The sequence below is a fragment of the Temnothorax nylanderi genome, unplaced genomic scaffold, assembly GCF_030848795.1.
Source record: "Temnothorax nylanderi isolate EJ_2023f unplaced genomic scaffold, tnyl_v1.0 TNYL_tig0049_pilon, whole genome shotgun sequence".
NCBI lineage: Eukaryota > Metazoa > Arthropoda > Insecta > Hymenoptera > Formicidae > Temnothorax > Temnothorax nylanderi.
The window spans coordinates 1,156,599-1,177,443 of NW_027249111.1; the positions used below are offsets into that span (position 1 = coordinate 1,156,599).

General features: G+C 37.3%; 4 protein-coding genes and 1 long non-coding RNA gene across 9 annotated transcripts; 3 read left to right on the forward strand and 2 right to left on the reverse strand.

Moving 5' to 3' along the window:
- Positions 1 to 529: 529 nt before the first annotated feature.
- LOC139772452 (uncharacterized) lies at positions 530 to 2,092 on the reverse strand. Its single transcript, XR_011718128.1, has 2 exons — positions 1,630 to 2,092; positions 530 to 1,555 (listed from the first exon to the last, which is right to left on the reverse strand). It is a non-coding gene; the product is annotated as an uncharacterized lncRNA (long non-coding RNA).
- A 172-nt stretch (positions 2,093 to 2,264) lies between these two features.
- LOC139772448 (uncharacterized) lies at positions 2,265 to 5,337 on the forward strand. 2 transcript variants are annotated; one of them, XM_071706157.1, is made up of 5 exons: positions 2,265 to 2,618; positions 2,970 to 3,243; positions 3,336 to 4,023; positions 4,362 to 4,634; positions 4,833 to 5,337. In XM_071706157.1, exons 2-5 carry the CDS (start codon positions 2,972 to 2,974, stop codon positions 5,037 to 5,039), a joined length of 1,440 nt encoding a protein of 479 aa, XP_071562258.1. In that variant the 5' UTR covers positions 2,265 to 2,618; positions 2,970 to 2,971; the 3' UTR covers positions 5,040 to 5,337. The 2 variants fall into 2 exon arrangements, with proteins under 2 accessions (XP_071562258.1, XP_071562257.1); XM_071706156.1 differs by having other exon boundaries at positions 2,266 to 2,623; positions 2,778 to 3,243.
- Positions 5,338 to 7,627: 2,290 nt separating this feature from the next.
- On the forward strand, positions 7,628 to 7,969 carry LOC139772477 (uncharacterized protein C14orf119). The gene has a single exon (XM_071706206.1). It carries the CDS (start codon positions 7,628 to 7,630, stop codon positions 7,967 to 7,969), a length of 342 nt encoding a protein of 113 aa, XP_071562307.1.
- Positions 7,970 to 8,959: 990 nt separating this feature from the next.
- On the reverse strand, positions 8,960 to 20,758 carry Sptz (zinc finger FYVE-type containing 26 spastizin). 4 transcript variants are annotated; one of them, XM_071706144.1, is made up of 14 exons: positions 20,305 to 20,758; positions 20,003 to 20,183; positions 19,272 to 19,925; positions 17,848 to 19,176; positions 15,469 to 15,615; positions 14,806 to 15,376; positions 14,469 to 14,716; positions 13,820 to 14,359; positions 12,540 to 13,736; positions 11,949 to 12,458; positions 11,473 to 11,837; positions 9,720 to 11,326; positions 9,336 to 9,589; positions 8,960 to 9,248 (listed from the first exon to the last, which is right to left on the reverse strand). In XM_071706144.1, exons 1-14 carry the CDS (start codon positions 20,538 to 20,540, stop codon positions 9,081 to 9,083), a joined length of 8,007 nt encoding a protein of 2,668 aa, XP_071562245.1. In that variant the 5' UTR covers positions 20,541 to 20,758; the 3' UTR covers positions 8,960 to 9,080. The 4 variants fall into 4 exon arrangements, with proteins under 4 accessions (XP_071562245.1, XP_071562246.1, XP_071562248.1 ...); XM_071706145.1 differs by having other exon boundaries at positions 20,003 to 20,203; XM_071706147.1 differs by lacking the exons at positions 20,003 to 20,183; positions 20,305 to 20,758 and having other exon boundaries at positions 17,848 to 19,198; positions 19,272 to 19,403.
- On the forward strand, positions 15,614 to 17,852 carry LOC139772450 (uncharacterized). Its single transcript, XM_071706161.1, has 4 exons — positions 15,614 to 15,742; positions 15,827 to 16,126; positions 16,211 to 17,091; positions 17,209 to 17,852. Exons 3-4 carry the CDS (start codon positions 16,539 to 16,541, stop codon positions 17,415 to 17,417), a joined length of 762 nt encoding a protein of 253 aa, XP_071562262.1. The 5' UTR covers positions 15,614 to 15,742; positions 15,827 to 16,126; positions 16,211 to 16,538; the 3' UTR covers positions 17,418 to 17,852.
- Positions 20,759 to 20,845: the final 87 nt, after the last annotated feature.

Consider the following 20,845-nt stretch of genomic DNA (forward strand, 5'->3'; position numbering starts at 1 on the left):
GTCAAAATGTTTCAAAATATTTCGTATTGTAAGATATTGAATGCAAAATCTATAAAGTCTACGAAATCGTTATAATTCATTGATAAGCTTTTCGCGATACTTAGAAATGCTATGCCACATTTATATATATATATATATATATATAAACGATTATACATATATTATATTTTCTCCACTTTTAATTTATTTTCTTTCAACACTTGTATAACTGTAAAGTGCTTAAAAATATATATTACTGCAGTGAAGTACGCCTTCAAAAATCGTTTATGAGGTAATAGTGCATGAATGACGCAAGCTGTTGAAACATATATATGTGACGCATGAGGAGAAAGTGGCTTCGATGAACCGCTAACGTAAATCCATAAAGATTAACGTCTACATCTTTTTATCATTAAAAATGTCCAACCAATTATATATATATGTATATATATATATTTTTTTTTCAAATTAAAAGCACAAATTTGAGATGTATTTTTCACCGACTAGACACTAGAGATTCTATTTAACTGTGAGAAAATTTCAATTAAAATATGCGAAATTATATATTTATTATATATTGTAATATGACATATGTATATCTCTATTTAAAATATTTAATAAAAACTGTATATGTATACATAATGTGTGTACGGAAATGTTTTAAATATTTTTAACATCGAAAGTCTTTCATTGTGCAAGCCTTGATAAATTTCAACATAACAATTAAAATATCATAATAATAAATAATAAGAGAAAACAAGACCGCTATAATACACAATCGAATAAGATACAATAAGCCGTTTCCGTTTAAAGACTTTTAGTTTTAACAGAGGCAACGAAAATTACAAGGCTTGCACTTTAGTTTGATCTTGACTAACACATTCTCACGCACAAAGTCATAATAAGATCATCTAAATCTTTTTTTTAAGTGGTACTATATAAATTTTCTTACATTAGGTATACATATGGAAAAGGATAATGAGAACGCAAGAAAGGAGGAGGAAAGAGCGAGTGAGACTTATGTACATACATACGTTATAAAATGTAAACAATTGTTCTCCTAAAGGCTATTCTACAATAGCGTAAACGTAGGTGTAGAGTCGTTGGAGTAGTAGTAGTAGTCGTAAGTCGTAAGTGTTGTACACTTTTTACGTTTACGTTTATGTTTCTATTTCGACAAAAAGAATATGATAGCGGCGCTTACGACTACATTTACGCTATTGTCGAATGGCCTTGATGCTAAAATCCATGGCATTCTCCTTTTCCCATTCCCAACCCAATAGCACTCAGGTTCTTTATCAATGATATCTTTATGATATATATCGGTAAAAGCTTTATCGGAAATATCTTACACTTGGCTTATTTTGTTAGATGCAATGAGCTATAGTGACAACTCTAATTGTAAGCCAACGCGCGCGCGCGAATATTTTATAATGACAATTTGAATGCTCTTCATTTTAATGCACATTGCACACATGATTACTTCCAAAAATATATGTGATCAGCACTGCTGTTATATAGCTCTTATTTGTCTGAACTTTACAAAGATACTATTTTTACTAAACTTTCTGCAGTCCTAAAAGCGATAAAGCAAATATAATTTATGTCATATATAATATATATGTTACATGTTACTTTTGATATACCTACATATTATGATCTTTACAATTTAATCGTCTGCACAGATAACATCCAATCTAACCAGTTTCGAAATATTATACATATCGGATACGATTGTCACTTAAAAGGATCAAATTAACATTTGCGAAAATCCTGTCACTCGGAAAATCAATGACGAGAGAGCGATGCTTACAGCGCTGTCAAGCGCTGTGAACAGCTGTGTTCACAAGAACGTGACTCGGACGCCGCGCGCCGCGCGCCGCGCCGCGCCGCGCCGCAGCGCAATCTTGTGAATCTTGTGATGAAGTTGATTGATCGTTGATTAGTCCATTGGAGATGACCAATCGCATTTGCCAATCTGCTTAATGAGAAAATGCTTCGAAGCATTCCTCTGATCTCTTTTCTTTCAATGAAGAAAGAAGGAGAAGAAGAACGCTCCAAAGCATTTGTAGCGTCACGTTAACCGTAGTCACAATCTTATAAAGGACATTTTTACTGCAATCGCCACGCATGCGCGAAAAACCACTCACCACTCACCACTCACCACTCGTCTTTCCTCTATCAACCGTATCAACGCTGCCGGTTGCACAACACTGCCCTGACTGGCCTAGTTTACATCGATCTCTTGATACGCGTATTTTTTTTTTTTTTTTTTTTTATTCAGATAAGGAGGACCATGGGGAGTGCCCATATGGTCTACATAGAGTATTGATACGCGTATTTAAGTAGTATATTTGAGCTGATCAGCCAATAATCAAACTAATTTACTAGTTATTTACTATTTAATACGCGTATCAAGTATCAAGTGATCGATGTAAACTAGGCCACTGGGACCTGGGACCAGTGGGACCATCGTCGGGGATTGGGGATTCCCATTAACGTTAGCTTACGTCAGTATAAATAAATGAATTCTCGCGATGCCATTTTATTCATAAAACAAAACGTTTGTTGTGACGTGAATGTATATATGTATAATACATACGTTGAGACGTTGAGACGTTGAGATGTCACAGTTGAAGGTTAGGTATGTATCGTATTGTATAGTATACCCCGCTATGTTAATTGCTACTGCGTAATAAGATAGTATCGTACTTGACAAATTTTATATCTGTTTTTATTACGTATTCTCAACTCTGTGCGTTCCAACTTCTAACTTGCTCTTTTGTGATTTCTACTAGATTTGAAATGGATAAGAGAATTTAATAACGAAATTTATGAAAATAAGACAAGGACGAATCAAGTGTAATAAAACGTGCAACTAAGGCTAAGGCTCACTGCAATCAGATTTCCTATTAAGAATTATTAATTTTAAATCTAAAAACGCACGTCTTTAGTTTTGTTAATAGCGATTAACTTGATTTATATCAAAGATATGGCCAACAGCCAAGAGAATATGAGCATAAAGGCAAAGCTTTCAACGTTAAATTGCCCATTTACTTGGGAAATGTTGGACTGTATAATAAAACAGTCCACAATTAAAAATGATGAAGATGATCAATTGGTGGACGATGAAACAGCTCATCCCTTGGAACGGTTATTAATATCTTTGTTGAAATGCTACAAAGCTGTGTCGAGCGCAGATAACGATGAAGCAACAAGAAGGATTGAAAAAGCTGGAGAGATTTTAATGGAGATTCAACAAGAGTACAATACACAATTGCTTGATTATATTATTTATGTTATGTTCTTAAAGTCTCTTTTAATCTAAAATATATATTATTGCATGATGATTACAGGAAAGATTTTCATCGAATGATAAGAGCGATCGAACACGTTTTTTATGCCACAAAATGCTTTTCTTTGTACGACGCAAACGATATGGATGGAGTGGAAGAAATTTTACCAAATATAATCGATACCGAAGATTTCAGCGACATAGAGTCAGGTGCTTTATACGGTTGTCAAAGTGTCCTATGGTCTTGTTTAAAAGATTTCGGTATGGACAAAGCAGTTGACACTGCTAGGAAAGCAGTCGAGAAGAATCAAGATTGTGCATTATGGCACTTTATTCTTGCAAAGAATCTTAGACGTCAAAGACGTTTGATAAATGTTTCATCTAACGTATCGGATATAGAAAAAGAACACTTCGAAATCGCATACGCTATGTCCAAGAATCACGTATTTGGCATATATTATTTGCAAATGCGTATAGAAAGTTTTTATAAATTTAACAGAGAAAGAGAGTATTTAATGAGGAAAAACGCCAACGAAAGAGAAGTGATACAAATAGCGAAAGATATTTTAAAAGCAAAACCCAACAACTCTAAAGTGCTCTTAGCACTAGCTCTCATGTTCCTGCGTGTAAGCTCGGATGAGAGACTATCGGCAAAAGAGTGTTTGGATGCTGTAAATGAAATAGTACCAAATAATTCTACGTATCTGCATTATACCGCAATGTTGTATGAACAGAGCGGAGATTATAAAGTCAGTATAATAACAGGATTATATGTAATATAATAATTTTATTGTACCGTTTTAAAAGAGAGATAATAAAATAATTCTAAATTCCATAAAAGAACTCTGATAACAATGAAAGAGACAAGTATGAGTTGCTAATGTAGCTATCGATGCAAAATATTATTTTTGATATTTAAGCAAATTTTAATTTTGTTGGAAAAATATATGTTCCTTTATCGACATCTGTGCGTGTCGCTTATACTTGCGCTTATCTATTAATATATCTCGGTAGTTAAATGGTTCTGATATTATATATTATCTCTCTTCTTGTTCCTTAAAAAGATTATACATGTTACATTTTTTAGGAAGCTTTGAAGTATTTTAAAAAGGCTGCCGAATGTAATAACTTTGTGGCCGAACTTTGCTATATACAGTATGGTTGGGAAGTAGGAGAGCTGGAACCCTTACCACATTTATTGCGAATGTTGAAGAAGTATGAGCACTCGGTTAAAGAAAGACGAATATCTATATTGCTGGCAATTGCAATAACTTATTATTCTCTCCATAAAGACATACCAAATGCGGCAGACTATTTTTTAAAAGCTCTTACTGTAGATCCACTGAACAAAAAGTTCAAGGTATTTACAATTGGATATAAAAATTGAAACACGGCGCGTGTGCGTACACACCATGTACACGATTCTACCTATATATCTATATATATATATATATATATTAATGATTCATAGCAGTTTAAATAGCTAGTTTAAATACTGAGTGACAGGCAATGAACTATTTTTTTAATTATTGAAATTATTAATCTTTCTTTTTTTTAGACGTATTACAAATATCTTGATTTCCAAAGTGTGAGTATTTCATCTTTTTTAAACGATAAGTTTTGTCCTCTTCTCGAGAGAAAATATTCAAGGACACATCAAGAAACGTGTGAAGAAATAAGAAAGTTCTTGAATGTAAAGGATATGAATGATCTATTGGAAGAATTGTGCACCTTATCTGTGGATAAGGCATACACTCCGATTTGAATATCAATTATCAAAATATTTAGTATCAACTATAATCGTTTTTTTTTTTTAATTTTCTACATGTTTTACAAGTTTTTTGAGTACTTTGAGAGTATTCATCTTCTTCAGAGTAAGATTTTATCTTCTAGTTATCAGTTTTATCTTTAGAATAAGTACCTATATAAGAAACGTACGTATTAAGAAATGGATAGAGAAAAAAGCTCTTGTGAGTGTGAAGAACATAAATGATTTAACGAAAGAATTGTATGCCTTATCATGTCAGTAAGAGCAAAATAAAAGCAAAATAGACAATCTATAATCGCTATGTTACCAAATTGACGTATCCCTTCTCCCTTCCTAGAACATTATTATGTCTTAAAAACATGTCTGAAAGATATCTAAAAATTTCTAGGGCGCCTTTTTAAGAACGTCTTAAATCGATTTAAGTAAGACGAGCGTGCAGAGTTAAATTTGAAGGTGCACCGAGTGCGCGATTATACACACGTAGACGACGTAGACGTCGTAGACACGTGTGAGACCGGGTCTACAATGGGTGTCGTAAGAAACTGACCAATCACAGTCGAATTTGAGGAGAATAACGTGGAATAACGGACACTCGTGGTAGACTCGGCTCGGCCCGCTCGGCCTATGCGCTATGCGCGATTTCCGTCGACGACCAACGACGGGCGACGGCAACGACCAGTGTTAAAGACCGACTTGGATTGGATGTAGATACGTGCGAGTTGCGTCACGCGCGTCCACGCAAGACGCAACCGAGATTCAAACTTGATTCAAACTTGATCGGCGTCGGGTCGGGCCGGTCAGGGCCAGTCGAGGCGCGATGAACGTTACTGGCGTTCGAGTGAGGATATACGACGAGGGAAAATGTATCCATGAGCACGAGGCTGCTCGGTCTGAGGCTGGAAACGACCTGAGGACGTTGATGCGAAGTCTACGGGATACACGGTCGGAAGTTAACGATTTCTTGACCGCGATAATTCAACGACGAGACGCGCCCGGCAGGGCGCAAGGTAACTCGATATACGCTATACGCTGCAAGTAATTTGTTTTCTTATCCCCTGTAATGTAATCTACAGCTTGATTTTCGCAATTTGCGCAGAAATGGCGAGTCAATCGATCTCTTCGGACATCGAATCGGACTCTGTCGAGGAGGAGGGAGAGGAAGAGGAAGAGGAAGGCGAGACGCAGGCTAACCCCAAAAAATGCAAGTTGTCGACCTAAATTGTGTATTCCGTACAAAAATATTAATAAATATTATTACTGTTAACAGTCTGAGACGAAGCGTTCGAATGCTGTTTCGTGAATACTGTGAATACGTTCCCGTCTTCCTGTCTTCCCGTCTTTCCACGTGCGTCATTTTCAGAGGGTAAAACATTTTTCGCGGATCCGTCATTCCGTCATCCGTCATCCGTCATCCGTCGCGATGCTCGTGATGATAAAATTGATAAATGGCTAGATTAGCCGTTGATAACTGTTGATAGCTGTTGTGCTGTTGAGCGACCAGACCAGACCAGACGACGGACCGGACGTGGCGACTGGCGGACTGGCGGCGCGCACAGGCCCGATAAGCCGAAACTGGCCGAAACCCTACTTGGTAATTCGCGGAATTCGCCGTTGTACCCGGGTCTAGTCAATTATCTCTCGCACCCAGAGTACTCGGGACAGGACAGGTTACTCATTTCTCAGATCCAGCGATCCAGCCGCGTTTGCTTTGCACCATTGCTGACCATTGCACTGATTGCACCGAGACGAGAATCGAGAATGGCGTTCATAACCTAACGAGAGAGAAAGAGCATTCGCGCGATCCTTTGCCAGCCAATATTTTGCCACGCTCCTTCTGTTCGCAACGTTCGCAACTTCGCACTTGATTCTCTTCGGGGTAAATTACTGCTGCTGTCATTCTGAGACTCATCTAGTTACAAGGACATAATGTAAAGAAAAAATAGGCAGCTGACAGCCGTATTTAGCGATTTAATTGCAATTGCAACAAGCATACATACAGCACGCATTATGTATAATTGTATATAATGCGTAACGATATTATTATATACATATACACGTATTGCATATTGCATATTGCTAGCGTTTGCAGCAGGCTACCATTAATTGTCTTTACATTAGGCTCGTGTCATGTTCTCTACCACCTAATGTAATCTGACAGCTAGGTCAGCTAGCGGAAACGGAACCTCTCATCTCTCGTACTCATTTAAATTAAATTCGCGAATGCGAATTGACGGATCTTGTTCGGTTTATTCTATACTCAATCTGCGTACCTCATATTAGCAATTTTTACTTTACTTCTGTTGGCATTTTGCCGACAAAATTTTATAGCGGACACTTTGCAAAATGTGTGTGTTACGTGTGTTAAGCTGTGTGTAATATATATAGATATATATAAAATTTCCCCAAAAACTGCTCCCACACTTGAACTTCTATGTCAAAAAGCTATTTTATACAATCTTTCTTTCTATCAGTCCTCTTTAAAATTAATTACTGTAAAATGCAATCATGATAAAACTTGAGTTTTTTTTCCTGTCAAAGTCCACAACTGACTATTGGAATCTTTTTTTTTTTTTTAAGCGGGAACCATGTCTACTATGTTATCAAACGAGGCTCAACTGCGTTACATGATAGAATGGTTTCAAGAATGGTCCGAAATGCAGCGGAACGATTTTCTGGGTGTGTTGCTGGAGAATTGCGGTCCTTCAGGGCTCGTGAATGGACTGGTGGCTGGAATAGAGAAGTTGGGTTGCGAAGGATCTGACAGGCCTCCAAGCTTGTTTCAGTGTCGCGTCAAGCTCTTCAGAGAGTGGAGTAGCAATTGGTCGCAATGCGAGAAAGATTCTTTGTTGGCAGCTATTAAGAGTACAGATAATAAGTTTGCTGAAAAATATGAAGAAAGATTATCATCGTTGACGGAAGATAAATAGTAACGAGCAAGCATCTTGCATCTCTTTACAACTTACAAATTCCATGTAGAAATGTAGCATTTCTCTAGTTTTTTTTTTTAATTAATTAATATAAATTCGGGGAAAGTTTGTCTTTTTATATTTATATATTTATTTCCTTATATATACATATATGAACTCTATTTAATATTATAGAGTGTCATGAATAAAATCACGATGTTAATCATGTATCAAATTGTCTGCATAGCACAATTATATTCTTCATATATCAAAATTTAGCTTATGCCGCTTTCATGATAAAAGAATTCTCTCCAATTCCCATTAAATATTTTATCCTCATAAAGTATTTGGAAAAATATATCATTTTGAGATGGATTCATGTTGTAGCTATATATTGACTTGATAAAAATGGTTTAAGACAAAATAAGTAAGATAATTGTATAAATATTTGCAAAATTGTAAATTTTTTCCATCTTTTCTTATGTTAGAGATGTATTTCTTATTCTATACATTCCTCTGTCTTTGCATTTCATATCCTTTGTACTTGAACATTGTCATTAGAGCCAAGTTTTATCTATATTAATTACAGTTGTTATATTTTCTATGCATATTCAGATATACATAACATAAACGGCTGTAAAAATAAGATGATGTGAAATAGGGATTATTTTAGATTTAAGAAAGGCATATGTAATTAATTTTTTAAGAAAAATTAGGGAATATTCTATGATTTTCAATGAATGTTACTATATTAATAGTAATTATATAGTTTCAAGAATTTTTTTAATGATAAAACGAGAGTAGGTCGATTCTTCAGTAGAAAATCCGGTTTGTGACGTTCAAAATTTCAAATCCATATTTTTCATGAGCTTAAACTTTAATTCTTAGATAATAAAAACAAACATTTTTTTTAGATTAATTCTACATTGTAATTACGTGTATAGACAAAAAAATTAAAAAACGCACGCATACTTACTCACATACAGACATGCACGTACATCACACAGAAACTTTTGCAATGGATACAAAAAACTTTATTGTATTACAACAAACACTTGACTTAAATATTGTTTATAATATATATCAATGATAATGATAACATCTTCTTTATTTTCCTTTTTCTTCCGGATGCTTATCCTTTTGGTTCTTGTTGTAGCCACTTTAAGCATATCGCTTTAATTGCACTTTGACCGAGCCTATCTGATTCTTTTAAGATTCTCCTTATATCTTGTGCCCTAGAATGCTTAACCGCAAGCAGATACGCAGCCTTCAGTTGTTTACTTTCAATGTATGCATTTATCTGGAAAAGAATAGTATTGCGAAATATATTTATAACCAGTTACATGCGCGCCTGTATACATATTGACATAATTGAAGTAAAGCTCACTCTAAGTTCTGTGTCGATTATTAGTCTGATTAAAGTATCTATATGATTTTTGAGCGTCGGATTCTGTTCGCTGTACGAATGAGTCAACAATAATTTCACACAGTGTGCCAAGACATGATCAGAAATAACGTGGGCATTATGTGCTCCAGAGCTGCGGCAGCACTTGATCAATTGCTCGATTGCGGCTACGTTACTTTTTAAAGCCAATACATGGCCAGCTAAAGAATACACCTTTTGTTGTGGAAGATTATAATCTATAAAAATGATACATACATTGAGACAAAATGTTAGTTGGCGCACATAATATAGCAGCACATATTATTACATTAATAATGAATTACACTGATTTGTGTTATATTGTTGTTGATAATACTAAATACATACCTTGTATTATCCGAAAAGCTATGCCGAATCCTTCCCCAATATCACGGCCGCACAATATAGCTAAAACGGATAAATGTATCTTCTGCTGTTGATTGCCAAATAACGTAGGCAACTCGAGTGTCGGGGTGTTATCGCTGTCAATATCTGGGAAGAGATTTAAAAATTCAGTCGAGACTCTTTCTTCTTTTTCGCAGTTCGCTAGAAACTTGACAATTTCCGTCTGTCTGCATATAGTGTTTATATGCCTGTCTATCTCCGAGGGTTCCATCTCCATCGCTAAAGTACTTTGGCCACTGTGACCCGAGCTTATGTTCTTTCTTCTTTTGGTCAAGCTCTCCATCTGCAATTCCGACTCCAAGTGCTTTTGAGCGTCTTGTAACAAATGCGCCCTGTTGTGCAAGTCTGAATAGGTTTTCGCTTCGGTAGTATAAAAACGGATGCACGTCATCGATGCTCTCACGCAGTCCCTCATGAAGAGCTGTATCCGGTATAAAATATACCAATATTGCTTCCTTTCCATGAAATGACAGACGGCTATCAGGTACTTCCTCCAAATGACCAAAGTGGGATCTTTTGCTCTCATCGCATCGTGAAGTTTCTCGACGTGGCCGTTCCTCAAACAGTACAAGTAAACCCCGTTGAGAAACAAATCACGCTCCATGTCATTGTCTAAGATATACGCCAGGCACTTGTCAAACTCTTTATGCTTCAAAAAGAACTGTAAGATGGAGGTATAACTTCCATACGCCAACAGATAGTACAGACTTTCTTGATAATAAACTGTCTGATTAGCGGGTATTAGATATTTAACGTTAAACTGATTTTGGCTAACAGCTTTCAAGCTGTTGAGCGTCTGTAAGATTTCCTGCGCCGCATCGGACTTGGGTTGCGGACTCGAATGCTGTGTTCGCGATCGGTATGTACTCAAGTTATCTAATATTTGCAGAATTTCTGTCAACAATGGCGGATCTTTCAGCGGCCGGCACTTGGAATATTCCGTCCTCTTTAAGTGACCGCCTTTGCACGCCCTTTTTCCCCCGTCCAATATTTCGTCTCTCTTCGGCGCCGACGTTGTCGTTTCCGTTACCGTTAACTCTGTCTCGGGGTTTTCGATCGACTCTTTGGAATAAGATAGCACGACCCAATCGTCGAGATCCTCGTGCAGAATTTTGTCGAGGCAATGGTGGAACTTTTCTTTCGCCTGTTCCAAGTATCCCACCTTCAAACAAGCCTTTCCCCAGGCGGCCCACACGCCCTGCGTGTCCAATCCTGCCTTCGTGCTGACGTCCAACGCCAACGTCCAACGCTCCTTCTCGGTGAGGAGATCGCGTAATTTTCTCAGCGTGTGCTCGTCGAGGTCATCGGTCGGTATAAGAGCCACACAATCAGATTTAACTAGAGTCGCAATTAGATCCACCTGCGATAGGAACCGATCGCAATGTGCGAGGCCGGTATTGAAACCAAATTTCGCGCATTTCATCTTAGCCGCGACCAATAGAGAACGTATCATCTTGATGATCACCGCGTGATCAACCTCGGGATTTATCCTGCCGCCATTAACGGGTCGGAGCAATCGCTTCATTTCATCGCAACGGTCCAAGAGGAAACTGTGCGGTAACAAGATTCTGTTTTACTTATTTCTTACAAATTTAAACACACACACACGCACACACACACGCACACACACACACACACACACACACGCAACATTTTTAATAACATCCTCTTTCTTAAGAAACTTACGAATTATTACCTGGTATATATCTTGGGATCAAAGTGCAAATTCAGAATAGCAAGACACAGCGAAATATTTGGGGCATACTCGAACGAAAACTCTTCTCTTATGGTGCGATTGTGTCTTTCGTCTCTTGTCAATCGCCAATAATCAAACAACTCGCTGCTGGATGTCGACGGGACACTTTGCACCGCACGCATTTGCAATACCGTCTGATGCTTGCAATCGTCGCACACGCGTACCAGCACAGAACTAGGATAACCAGCAACTTGCATGCGATGCTGAGAACACATGGCACAAACAACACGACCGCATCGCCGACAGTGGTGTCGTCTGTTAAACATCGAAAATATCACAGCCTTGCAGCAATCGCATTCTCTCGCCTATTAAACAAACGATTTTTGTTACGTCAATTAATAACCGGAAAATACGGGTATAAAGTAGCGCGCGTATATATATCAGTTGTAACATCGTTATGAATGTTTTCGAATTACCCTATCATTTGGGACCCATTCCTCCTTAGTGGGCACGTTAACAGGCATAATAAATTCGTTGTTCTCCGTCTCAAGATTAGATTGTGAAATATTTCTGGCTTTGTTTTCGGTACCGTCACGTTGGAGCGATACGCGAAAGTCCAACGACTTTTTGGCGTAAAACCGTATAATTTTGTCAAACGTGCCGATACCTATATCGGTATGTTGCAAAACCTCATGCAGCATATTCAAAATCTTTTGAATATTTTCAAATTTACTATTCATCAATAATTGCTCCAGCATCAATAATGGCTCTTTTATCAAGTGGATGTATAACGCTCTGTCTTTATTTTCCAACATGTTCAGAATTTCTAGTCCCACCAAAGTTTTCCGGTACTTTGGTTGCTCTACTATTCTGCAGTGGTCCAATAAATAGTTGGCGATAAATTGCAATGCGCTAATAGATTCTAATTTCTTGAGAACCCCTTTACATATCTTTACCGACTGATTCAACGGTAACGCTTGAAGAAACTAAAATATTTATTATCGAATTATTGACAAGTATTTACAAGGATATATCAACGATTTTTATGTAATAGAAATCTCGTATACCTTTAAAGCTTGCTTGAAATCTTGCTGTTCATTTTTTAAAAGGCCTATCAGAAAATCTTGGATCACAGGAGTTTGCATCTCCAGAGAAAATGCTTGACACTCCAGCCACTCTAAACATAACTCAAATTGATCCGCATCGATCAGGGACTTGATGATCTCAAACGGATCGACCTTCTCCGTACAATATACGATGTCGTACCATGTGCTGTTTGACCTACTCATGCAGTACGGAATCATTTTATGGAAGATCGTTATTCTGCACAAGATGCCGTTCATCCGATGTCTGCAGTGCACTGGCAACTTGTGACTGTGCTCGTGCTGCAACGCGTGGCTTAACGCGTGTTCGCACAAAATCATAGGCCACTTGTTAATGTTGTGCAATATCATTTGCGCCAGTATGTGTATATCTTTGATTTGGTACAGATACTGCAGCATTCGTGTGATAGACAGGACACCCAGATTGGACAGCGTGTGACTTAGAATCAGATCCTTGAAGCGCTGCAGCTCTGTATTATATTTTATGACGCTGTCAGCTAAGGCATTTAATATCTCCAAAGAATTTTGCCAATTATGATCTTTTCTAAGCTCGAAATAATGCCATACGTCGCGCACAGGTACACTATCGTGAATAGCGGCAAGAGTTTGATTATTATTGTTAAATAAGAGTTTCAGCTTGTCAACCCACGAAGAATTCAAGAGATTCTCGAGACACGCGGTACGTTTTATATTATCGTAATTGTTCTCCAAAATAGTCGGATTCTCGTTGTGCATCCTCTGTATAAGATAAGAGAGGAGCCAGCAATGTCTTTCCAGATATTGCAACAAGCTAGGTCTTAATTTGCGAGTCTGCCAAAATGATGTCTGTATGACATTTGTGGTTGTAACGCTAGATGTACCGCGTCCAGAATATTTTAGCATCACTTGGTACGTATAATTAGACATAGTGTATTCCACATCTACATCTCCGTTTAATTTTTCGAAATCATCCGCTGGAAGCAAATTCCTACTAGCGTTTGTCACATCGATATCAGTATTTCGTGCAAACGTGCTTCGATACCGCCTCACAAGATCAGGCAAGTTGATTTTTCGCCTTGGTCTATCTATAGATTTGTCATCGGGCGACACCGACGAGTAATATGCGATATAATCGTGAGCCACGTCATTCAACGCGTCGTTCAACGTCTGCGCCTCGTACACCTACAATGTTGAGTACATTGATCATATCCATATGTTTTTTACCATTGATGAATAATTAATCGAGCGTTAGGTATATAGCTTACACGAATCTCAGGCGTGCCATAAAATTCATTAGCCATGGCGAAGATTATTTTTGGATTCTGCACGAGATCCAAGTCCTGCCATGCCAATTCGTTAAGCTCCTCCACACGTGTGAAGAATTTAAGATTTTTATCGTTCGCGAGGCTACCCAATAACTTGGATCGAAGAGCGGCGAGTGTCACCAAGCCGAGATCGCCGATCATGTAACCGATCGATGTCAAGGAGACTGTATGCCTCAAACTTTGGAGAGGCGGATCCTTGGACCATACATCCAAATTTGCATGTAGGAACATGATGTTCCAAACGTTCAAGAAGAATGTCAACGTTTCGTCTCCTACGGATAATTCGCCGAGATCAAGGCTGGCGAGGCTCGATGTCTTATTTAGAATCACCCGTATGTCCGTACGATCAGAGATACTTCTCAAGTATGAATTATCCAGATGAGATTGTCCCGAACTTACGTTGCGCAGAACCTGCAGGAGCTCTGCCAATATTTCCGAGACACATTGATTCGGTCCTTTAACTGTGACATTTTTCGCACCCTGTAAAGACGCGATAATTCCGTATTATATACTATACTATACTATGTGCTGTTAATTGGCAGTAAAAATTTGGCGTATTTAATAGATTCCTCTATAGTAGTTTGTATACCGATTCCTCTTGGTATTGATTCAGTATAATGCATTCAGAATCCTTGATACTGCTGCAGTTTCTTTCATTATAACAAGAAATACTCGGACATGCATTTACAAGGATGCTGTATATCAAGTTCACTTGCAAACCAAAAGCGATTTTTTCAAGCTTATCTGGCTCCGTGCTCAAGTCGAATATCTGATATCCAAAATAATGATGTAACGGCGTCTTCAATAAATCAAACACTGTCCGTACATTAGTGTCGTCTGAAAACGATATAATAACAAATTAGTACAAGTCTAATTAGTTTAACGAGTGTGAATTAAGGTAAATAAACGAATGAATTTACCAATACCTGGAATAATAGTGGATACAAGCTGCAGGTAAGAGTAGACGTTGTAAAGATATTTTTCCCTATTAAAAATATCAGACATTTTTTCTATCGTTTTTAACCCTAGGATATAATTATTGTCGCAAGATCGCGTCTCTGTAATCTCCGCTCTCTCGAGATCGTACAACGTGCGATAATTATTCTCAAATTCGCACCAGATGGCATCGTTCTCTTTCCATTCCTTTATGTACAATGGAATTCTAGCGTCACACAGTATCGTTGTCATAGGCGTATTATTTTTATTTTCATAAAACAATTGATGGATTCTCGAGAAGAAACTTGCGTGTCCTGTGCTGTCAAACGTTTCACAGAGCTTCAAATACTTCATGGCTACATCACATAGATTATTTGAGATCTGATATGTTTCGCCTATAGTCAAACTTAGATCCAGCACGCTAAGAGTTAACATTTCGTCACTGCGTAGGATATTTGTATCCAACATTCGTAAATGTACTTGTTGAGACGCCAGAAATGTTTCAAGTTGGTTGATGTATCTAGAGGATTGTACACCTTCTTGCGCAGCAAATTTTATATTCTGCAAACACATATCGTAACACTCTTACACATAATACTTATATTTCAGTAAGATATTTATCGTACAATATGCCATAGAATATATATGTTTACCTCTAGTGTAGAAGTTCTTGAGCTTTCTTTAGAAGAATCGATTGCATCTGAAGTATAAATGTCTTTACATATATTGTGCTTAAATTTGTGAAGCGCTTCCGCAAATCGAATCTCGCCGTCTAATTGTGTGTTTTCCATGTGGAACATCTAAGAAACAGAATATACATACATATATATACCTAAATAACGTTGGAAAAAGCTTAAAATGTTGTATCGAAGAGCGGCTGCGTTTCTAATGATTCAGATTCGTGTTTTACAAACAATTTCTCATGCAGTTAAGTACTTAAAGCAAACCGTTCGTTTTCTATACTTGAAATGTTTGTATCTTGATTAAAATTACAATAGTTATCCATTATAGATTGATATGCGAGACATGAAAGTCTTTGAAATTGCACTGGACGATGTGAATTACGATGAGGAGAGCGAAAATGAAATGATTCAACCAGGAGATCTTGCGGATTTAAAACCTCTCGTAGAAGATGAAGGCAGATATGGACCATTACATTCTCATGTAAAATATTACAATGAGCGTAACGCCGAAGGCAAGAAACAATATTCAGATATATTTTTCTACTTGCGATCACACACGAAAGAGATATTCAATTTGGAGCAAGAAAATAAACCATTTGTCGCTGGTTTTAAGCATAATTTGGATAAGGTAAATATCTTACTGGAAGAAGGAAGGGTCAACAAGGTTTCTTTATACATATATAAGATTATTAAATCTATGCTTTTAAACCAGTATTTCTTCAAAACCACGAAGCCGAGTGTTGATGTAACATCAATCAAGACAATTAATCATATTGAGTCTGAAAAGAACAAGAGGAGTGCGCAGATTTTTAAAAAATTACAGAATTACAGAAAGGGCACAACAAATGTTGCCACAGGTACTAATTAATATGATTACTAATTAATACGATAAATCAATCAAGTATATATTGATAAATGAAGAGAGAAGGAATAAAGAATAGCCTTCCATTGCCAAACAAACAGAGAAAAGTGTAAAAAGCGTAATTAGAGTAAAACGCGAAGAGACAACCAACCATTATGAAACAACTTTGAACGAAGAGATGGATTTCTTTCAAGTGATAAGAAACAGAAATGTTACAACTGAAGAGACGGAAACGACTGGATACTTGGCGAAAACGCCAGAGACATATACACAATACAACTTGTACGAATATGACCAAGAAACTATGAGTGACGCGACGAAAAATCTTCTGGACCAGTCTTCGATCTCGGAAAGATTATCTACACTCGCGGATAACGAAAGTTCTCACGAAGAATCATATGATTATGAAAGATTCAAAATGGAATACGAACAGCAGCTCGAATACGACATAAAGGAAGGGAAAGTACTGAATTATACCGAGAAGAAAGAACCGCCGAAGAATACGCTGAAAGGAGCATTGAAAAGAATAATGGATTTGAAAAGACCCAAAAACTGTACGAAGGAAGAATTAAGTCAGATTGGAATTAAAGCCATAGAATGCCTTTTGTACGATTATCAGCGCGCGAAAGACACAACGACCGCGAAGCTGATCCTCTCGAGGACATGGTTGGTTTTCAGAGTTTGGCTGTTAATCTACATTTGCTTCGCAATTCCCTGTTGGTGTCAAAGAGGTGACTCGATTCTCCTGCTATTCCTGCAGTGGTCCTTGTCTTGATTTGAAAGAAATTATATTATTATAAATGGAGAAATATTATTATATTATATATGAAAATTATACTATATTTCAGGATGGTGCTGCTGCTGTTTCCGTTGCAAGTTTTGTTTTCCACGAAAAAGGATTATACTCGTCAAACAATATTACGCAACGAATCCACCTGGTATTTTCGTCAAGGACTTAAAAAAAGTGAAAGATGTGAAAGAGCCTGTTAAATATGAGGCTACTGAATACGAATATAACGCGTACAAAACTTTTGAAGCTGCGATAAGAAATATATGAATGTTAGCGCGTTCGCTAACCGCTATTTACTAACCGCATATAATTTAGAAAAAATCAAATTCAGATGTCCGTTGGCCAGAATTTGTGTAGGTTGGTGTGTAGGTTGGTCAGAACTCTTTCGCTACGGAAGTAGAAACACTTCCCTGGATGTAAGAATGAGAAATATGTTTTACACACACACTCACTCACACGCGCACACACACACACACACACACACACACACACACACACACACACACACACACACACACACACACACACACACGTTATGATTGCGTCCGACCTTATTAATAATTAATATGATTTATTCGATGATCATGTAGACATATCAACTAATGAAACGTTTGTTCAACATAGATCTAATTTGCATAGAAGGAAGACATAAAAGTTGTATGATAGTAGATGCATTATTTGAATAAAGCAACATTACCTCAACTACCTCTTGTGCCTTCTGAAAATTGCCCTTCCACAAACAATGTAAAATCAAACTTTCTTTCGAAGCCAGCATTAAATTGATCAAGGACAGTTTGTCTTTCGTTGACAAATAATCTGCCGTTGTTGTACTGATCTTCGAACGCTTTCTGCGTTTATTGCCGGATTCCGAACTACTGTCAGACTTAACTTTAGTTTCATTCGAAGCGCTGTCTTCTTTATAAAAAAAACTGTCTCCCTTGACGCGATGTGGGAAATTTGGTTTTTGAGAGACTACAGATTCTGATTTATTTGTAATAGAGGAACTATCTGATTCGTCCTGCGGAATACCAACATTCTCAATAAAATCAGATCCCTTATGGAATTTCAATCTCCAACGAGTGTCCTTCAATGTTGACTTAAAGGTGAGCATAGTTTCGCGAAGTCGTTGTATTTCTTCGTGCAATCCGAGTACTAGTAATTCATCGATCTCTTCTGTCGTAATCAAAGTATTCCTCCATAAATAATATAGCATGTCTCTTACAGCATATTTATTAGCTATGAAGCCTGACTTGTCATATTCCACCGACTTACGAATAGTGCGATCATCATCTTTGGAACTGGCATTTGTAACGTTGAAATCTTCATAACGTAAAAATAATAAGGAAAATATACTCTCCATTGTCTCCATCCTTGATGATAAAGGGAATAAAGAGGATAAGTATGATATCATGTCAGTGAAATATTTAGTAACTTGTTTATATTCCGTGTTGTAAAATTCACATAGGAAAATAGCTTTTAAGGCGCTTATTATGCAACAATATGCTTGGAAGTTGGCAGATTGGTTCGGAGAAGTCTCCTTCAGCAAATCTTGGATATCACTGTGATCTTGATCGTGTATATTTGTCGTGAGTTTCAAGACGAAGAGTATATTGTGTTTTTGCAAAAGAGACAAAATCTGTTTTACAGATACCGTCCGTTCAATCGCATTCGCATCAGATTGCACATTTTTCAATTCTCTGCCATCTAATTTCGCATTTACAAAATGTCTCTTCTTCCACTGTAAAATATATACTACGATTCTAATGTGGCTTTTTAAGAGCGTATATAATTTGTTTAAATCATAGTCGTTGCGTAGATCAGGGTAACACTTCTCCAAGAGAAAGCTGATGGACTCACAGATAAAAATATCATTGTCGTAGCTTTCGCTAGTATTGATTATTTCCTGCGGACAATCGTTTAATGCTTTAAACAACAACACTGGATATAACCTTCTTAATAAATCACACGATAACAATAATTCGACTTTGTTGTATTTTCTCTTCGTAGTCAAGATACAACATATATCCTGCAACATGTAAATAACGTATCTGTTTATCCGTTAGTTGTCAAATTGTTTCAACGATTAAAGTTATAAGGGGAGGCTTAAAATACGAAACTTACCAAAATATCATTCAACCAATGCAATTTTCTCGTACATGTTCTCTCAAGTAATTCCTGTTTGCCCAAAGAAATTTCCGAGTTTTCTGCTAATTTAAATATACCTTCGCTTATATTATATGCTGTCGGTAAAGTGGTAGCGCTCTCGAGACACGCGTGTGTCTTATTCCAAAGTGAAAGCCATTCGCTCAACATTTTCTCATTTTTTCGCGAATATAACGCAAGTTCAATATCTTTAACGTGGTGCGATTTGAAAAGCGTAGGACAGACTATATTTAAAAATTCGACTTGTGCATCTATATCCACATCTATTTTTGACAAAAGGCGTAGAACCACTTGTAAAGGATTGCCATGAGTGGGCGAATCAGCTTCAGAAGAGGAATCGATCGCTATCGTATGATTTAAACAGCAGTTTCTTCTGGCTGGAATGTGTTCTAGGCATGACTTGAAAGTAGAAGAATAAATGTCTTGTAAATTGCTAACAACATTGTGTGCGTTTGGAGCTACAGATATTAATTTGTTTATAATCCAACACACAGTTTCCACATTGACATACATGTTATCTTTCAGAAATGTAAGGATCTGTTCCAATATAATGCTTGAAGTATGTTTTATACCACATTCCACGTTTACTTGTTGAAGAAATACTAACAATTCCTAGAAAATGAAGTTTTCGTTTTTAAAAGCAAGAGTAACGTGAAGTTAGCCAGTTTCGCTAGCAATAAGAAAAATACCTTATGCAAAGAGTCCGGTACATTATCGCACATCTCAATTGCATTTTTTATTTGTATGCAATCGAATTGCGTTTGAATATCGCACTGTATATCGCAACCAACATTGGACGATTTGCTGTCTATAAGTTTCCACAGCAATACATAGGCAATCCATTGGTATTGCTCTTCATTCGGAGAATGTCTATAACACATGTCATACGTCTAAAATATGTATGTTGCAAAATGTAAAAGCAAGCAATGATTGACATGGTATAATCTATAATCTATAATCTGTATGTAATTGATAAGTAACGCTTACTCACATCAAGCTCTCAATTACAGTTTCCAATTCTGACAAGTCGACACAGCACGTGTGATGGAATTCTTTCAAGAAATTGCTGTCATTGTTTACGTGGAAAATATTTAAAGATGTATACCATAATCGAGACAAAATGCACTTGTTCAATTCCAGCACTCTTGTCTGTTTCGACATTGTTCCTTTTAAGAGCGTTGCATTTGTTGACACACATATACGTGACACGTTAAGGGTTAAGGCCATCAAGGCCCTTGCCCCTTGCACAATGCACAATGCACAACCAGCACAACATGCACAATCAGCACAATGCCAGGATTGGCCAGGATTGCCAAGCAGAGGCTGCAGAGGCAACAGTAGGCAGGCAATCCAGCTGAATCTAGCAGGCAATATAGGAACAGAATTTCCGAGGCGTTGGATTTCTATTCTCTATTCCTATCCTATGTTATCTATTGCTTGTATGTATGTATATTGTATGTATGTAGGCCGCGCGCGCGCGCGTTTAGGCTGTACTCGAATCCTGTGGGTAATGTGCACGTTTTTGTGGTTCT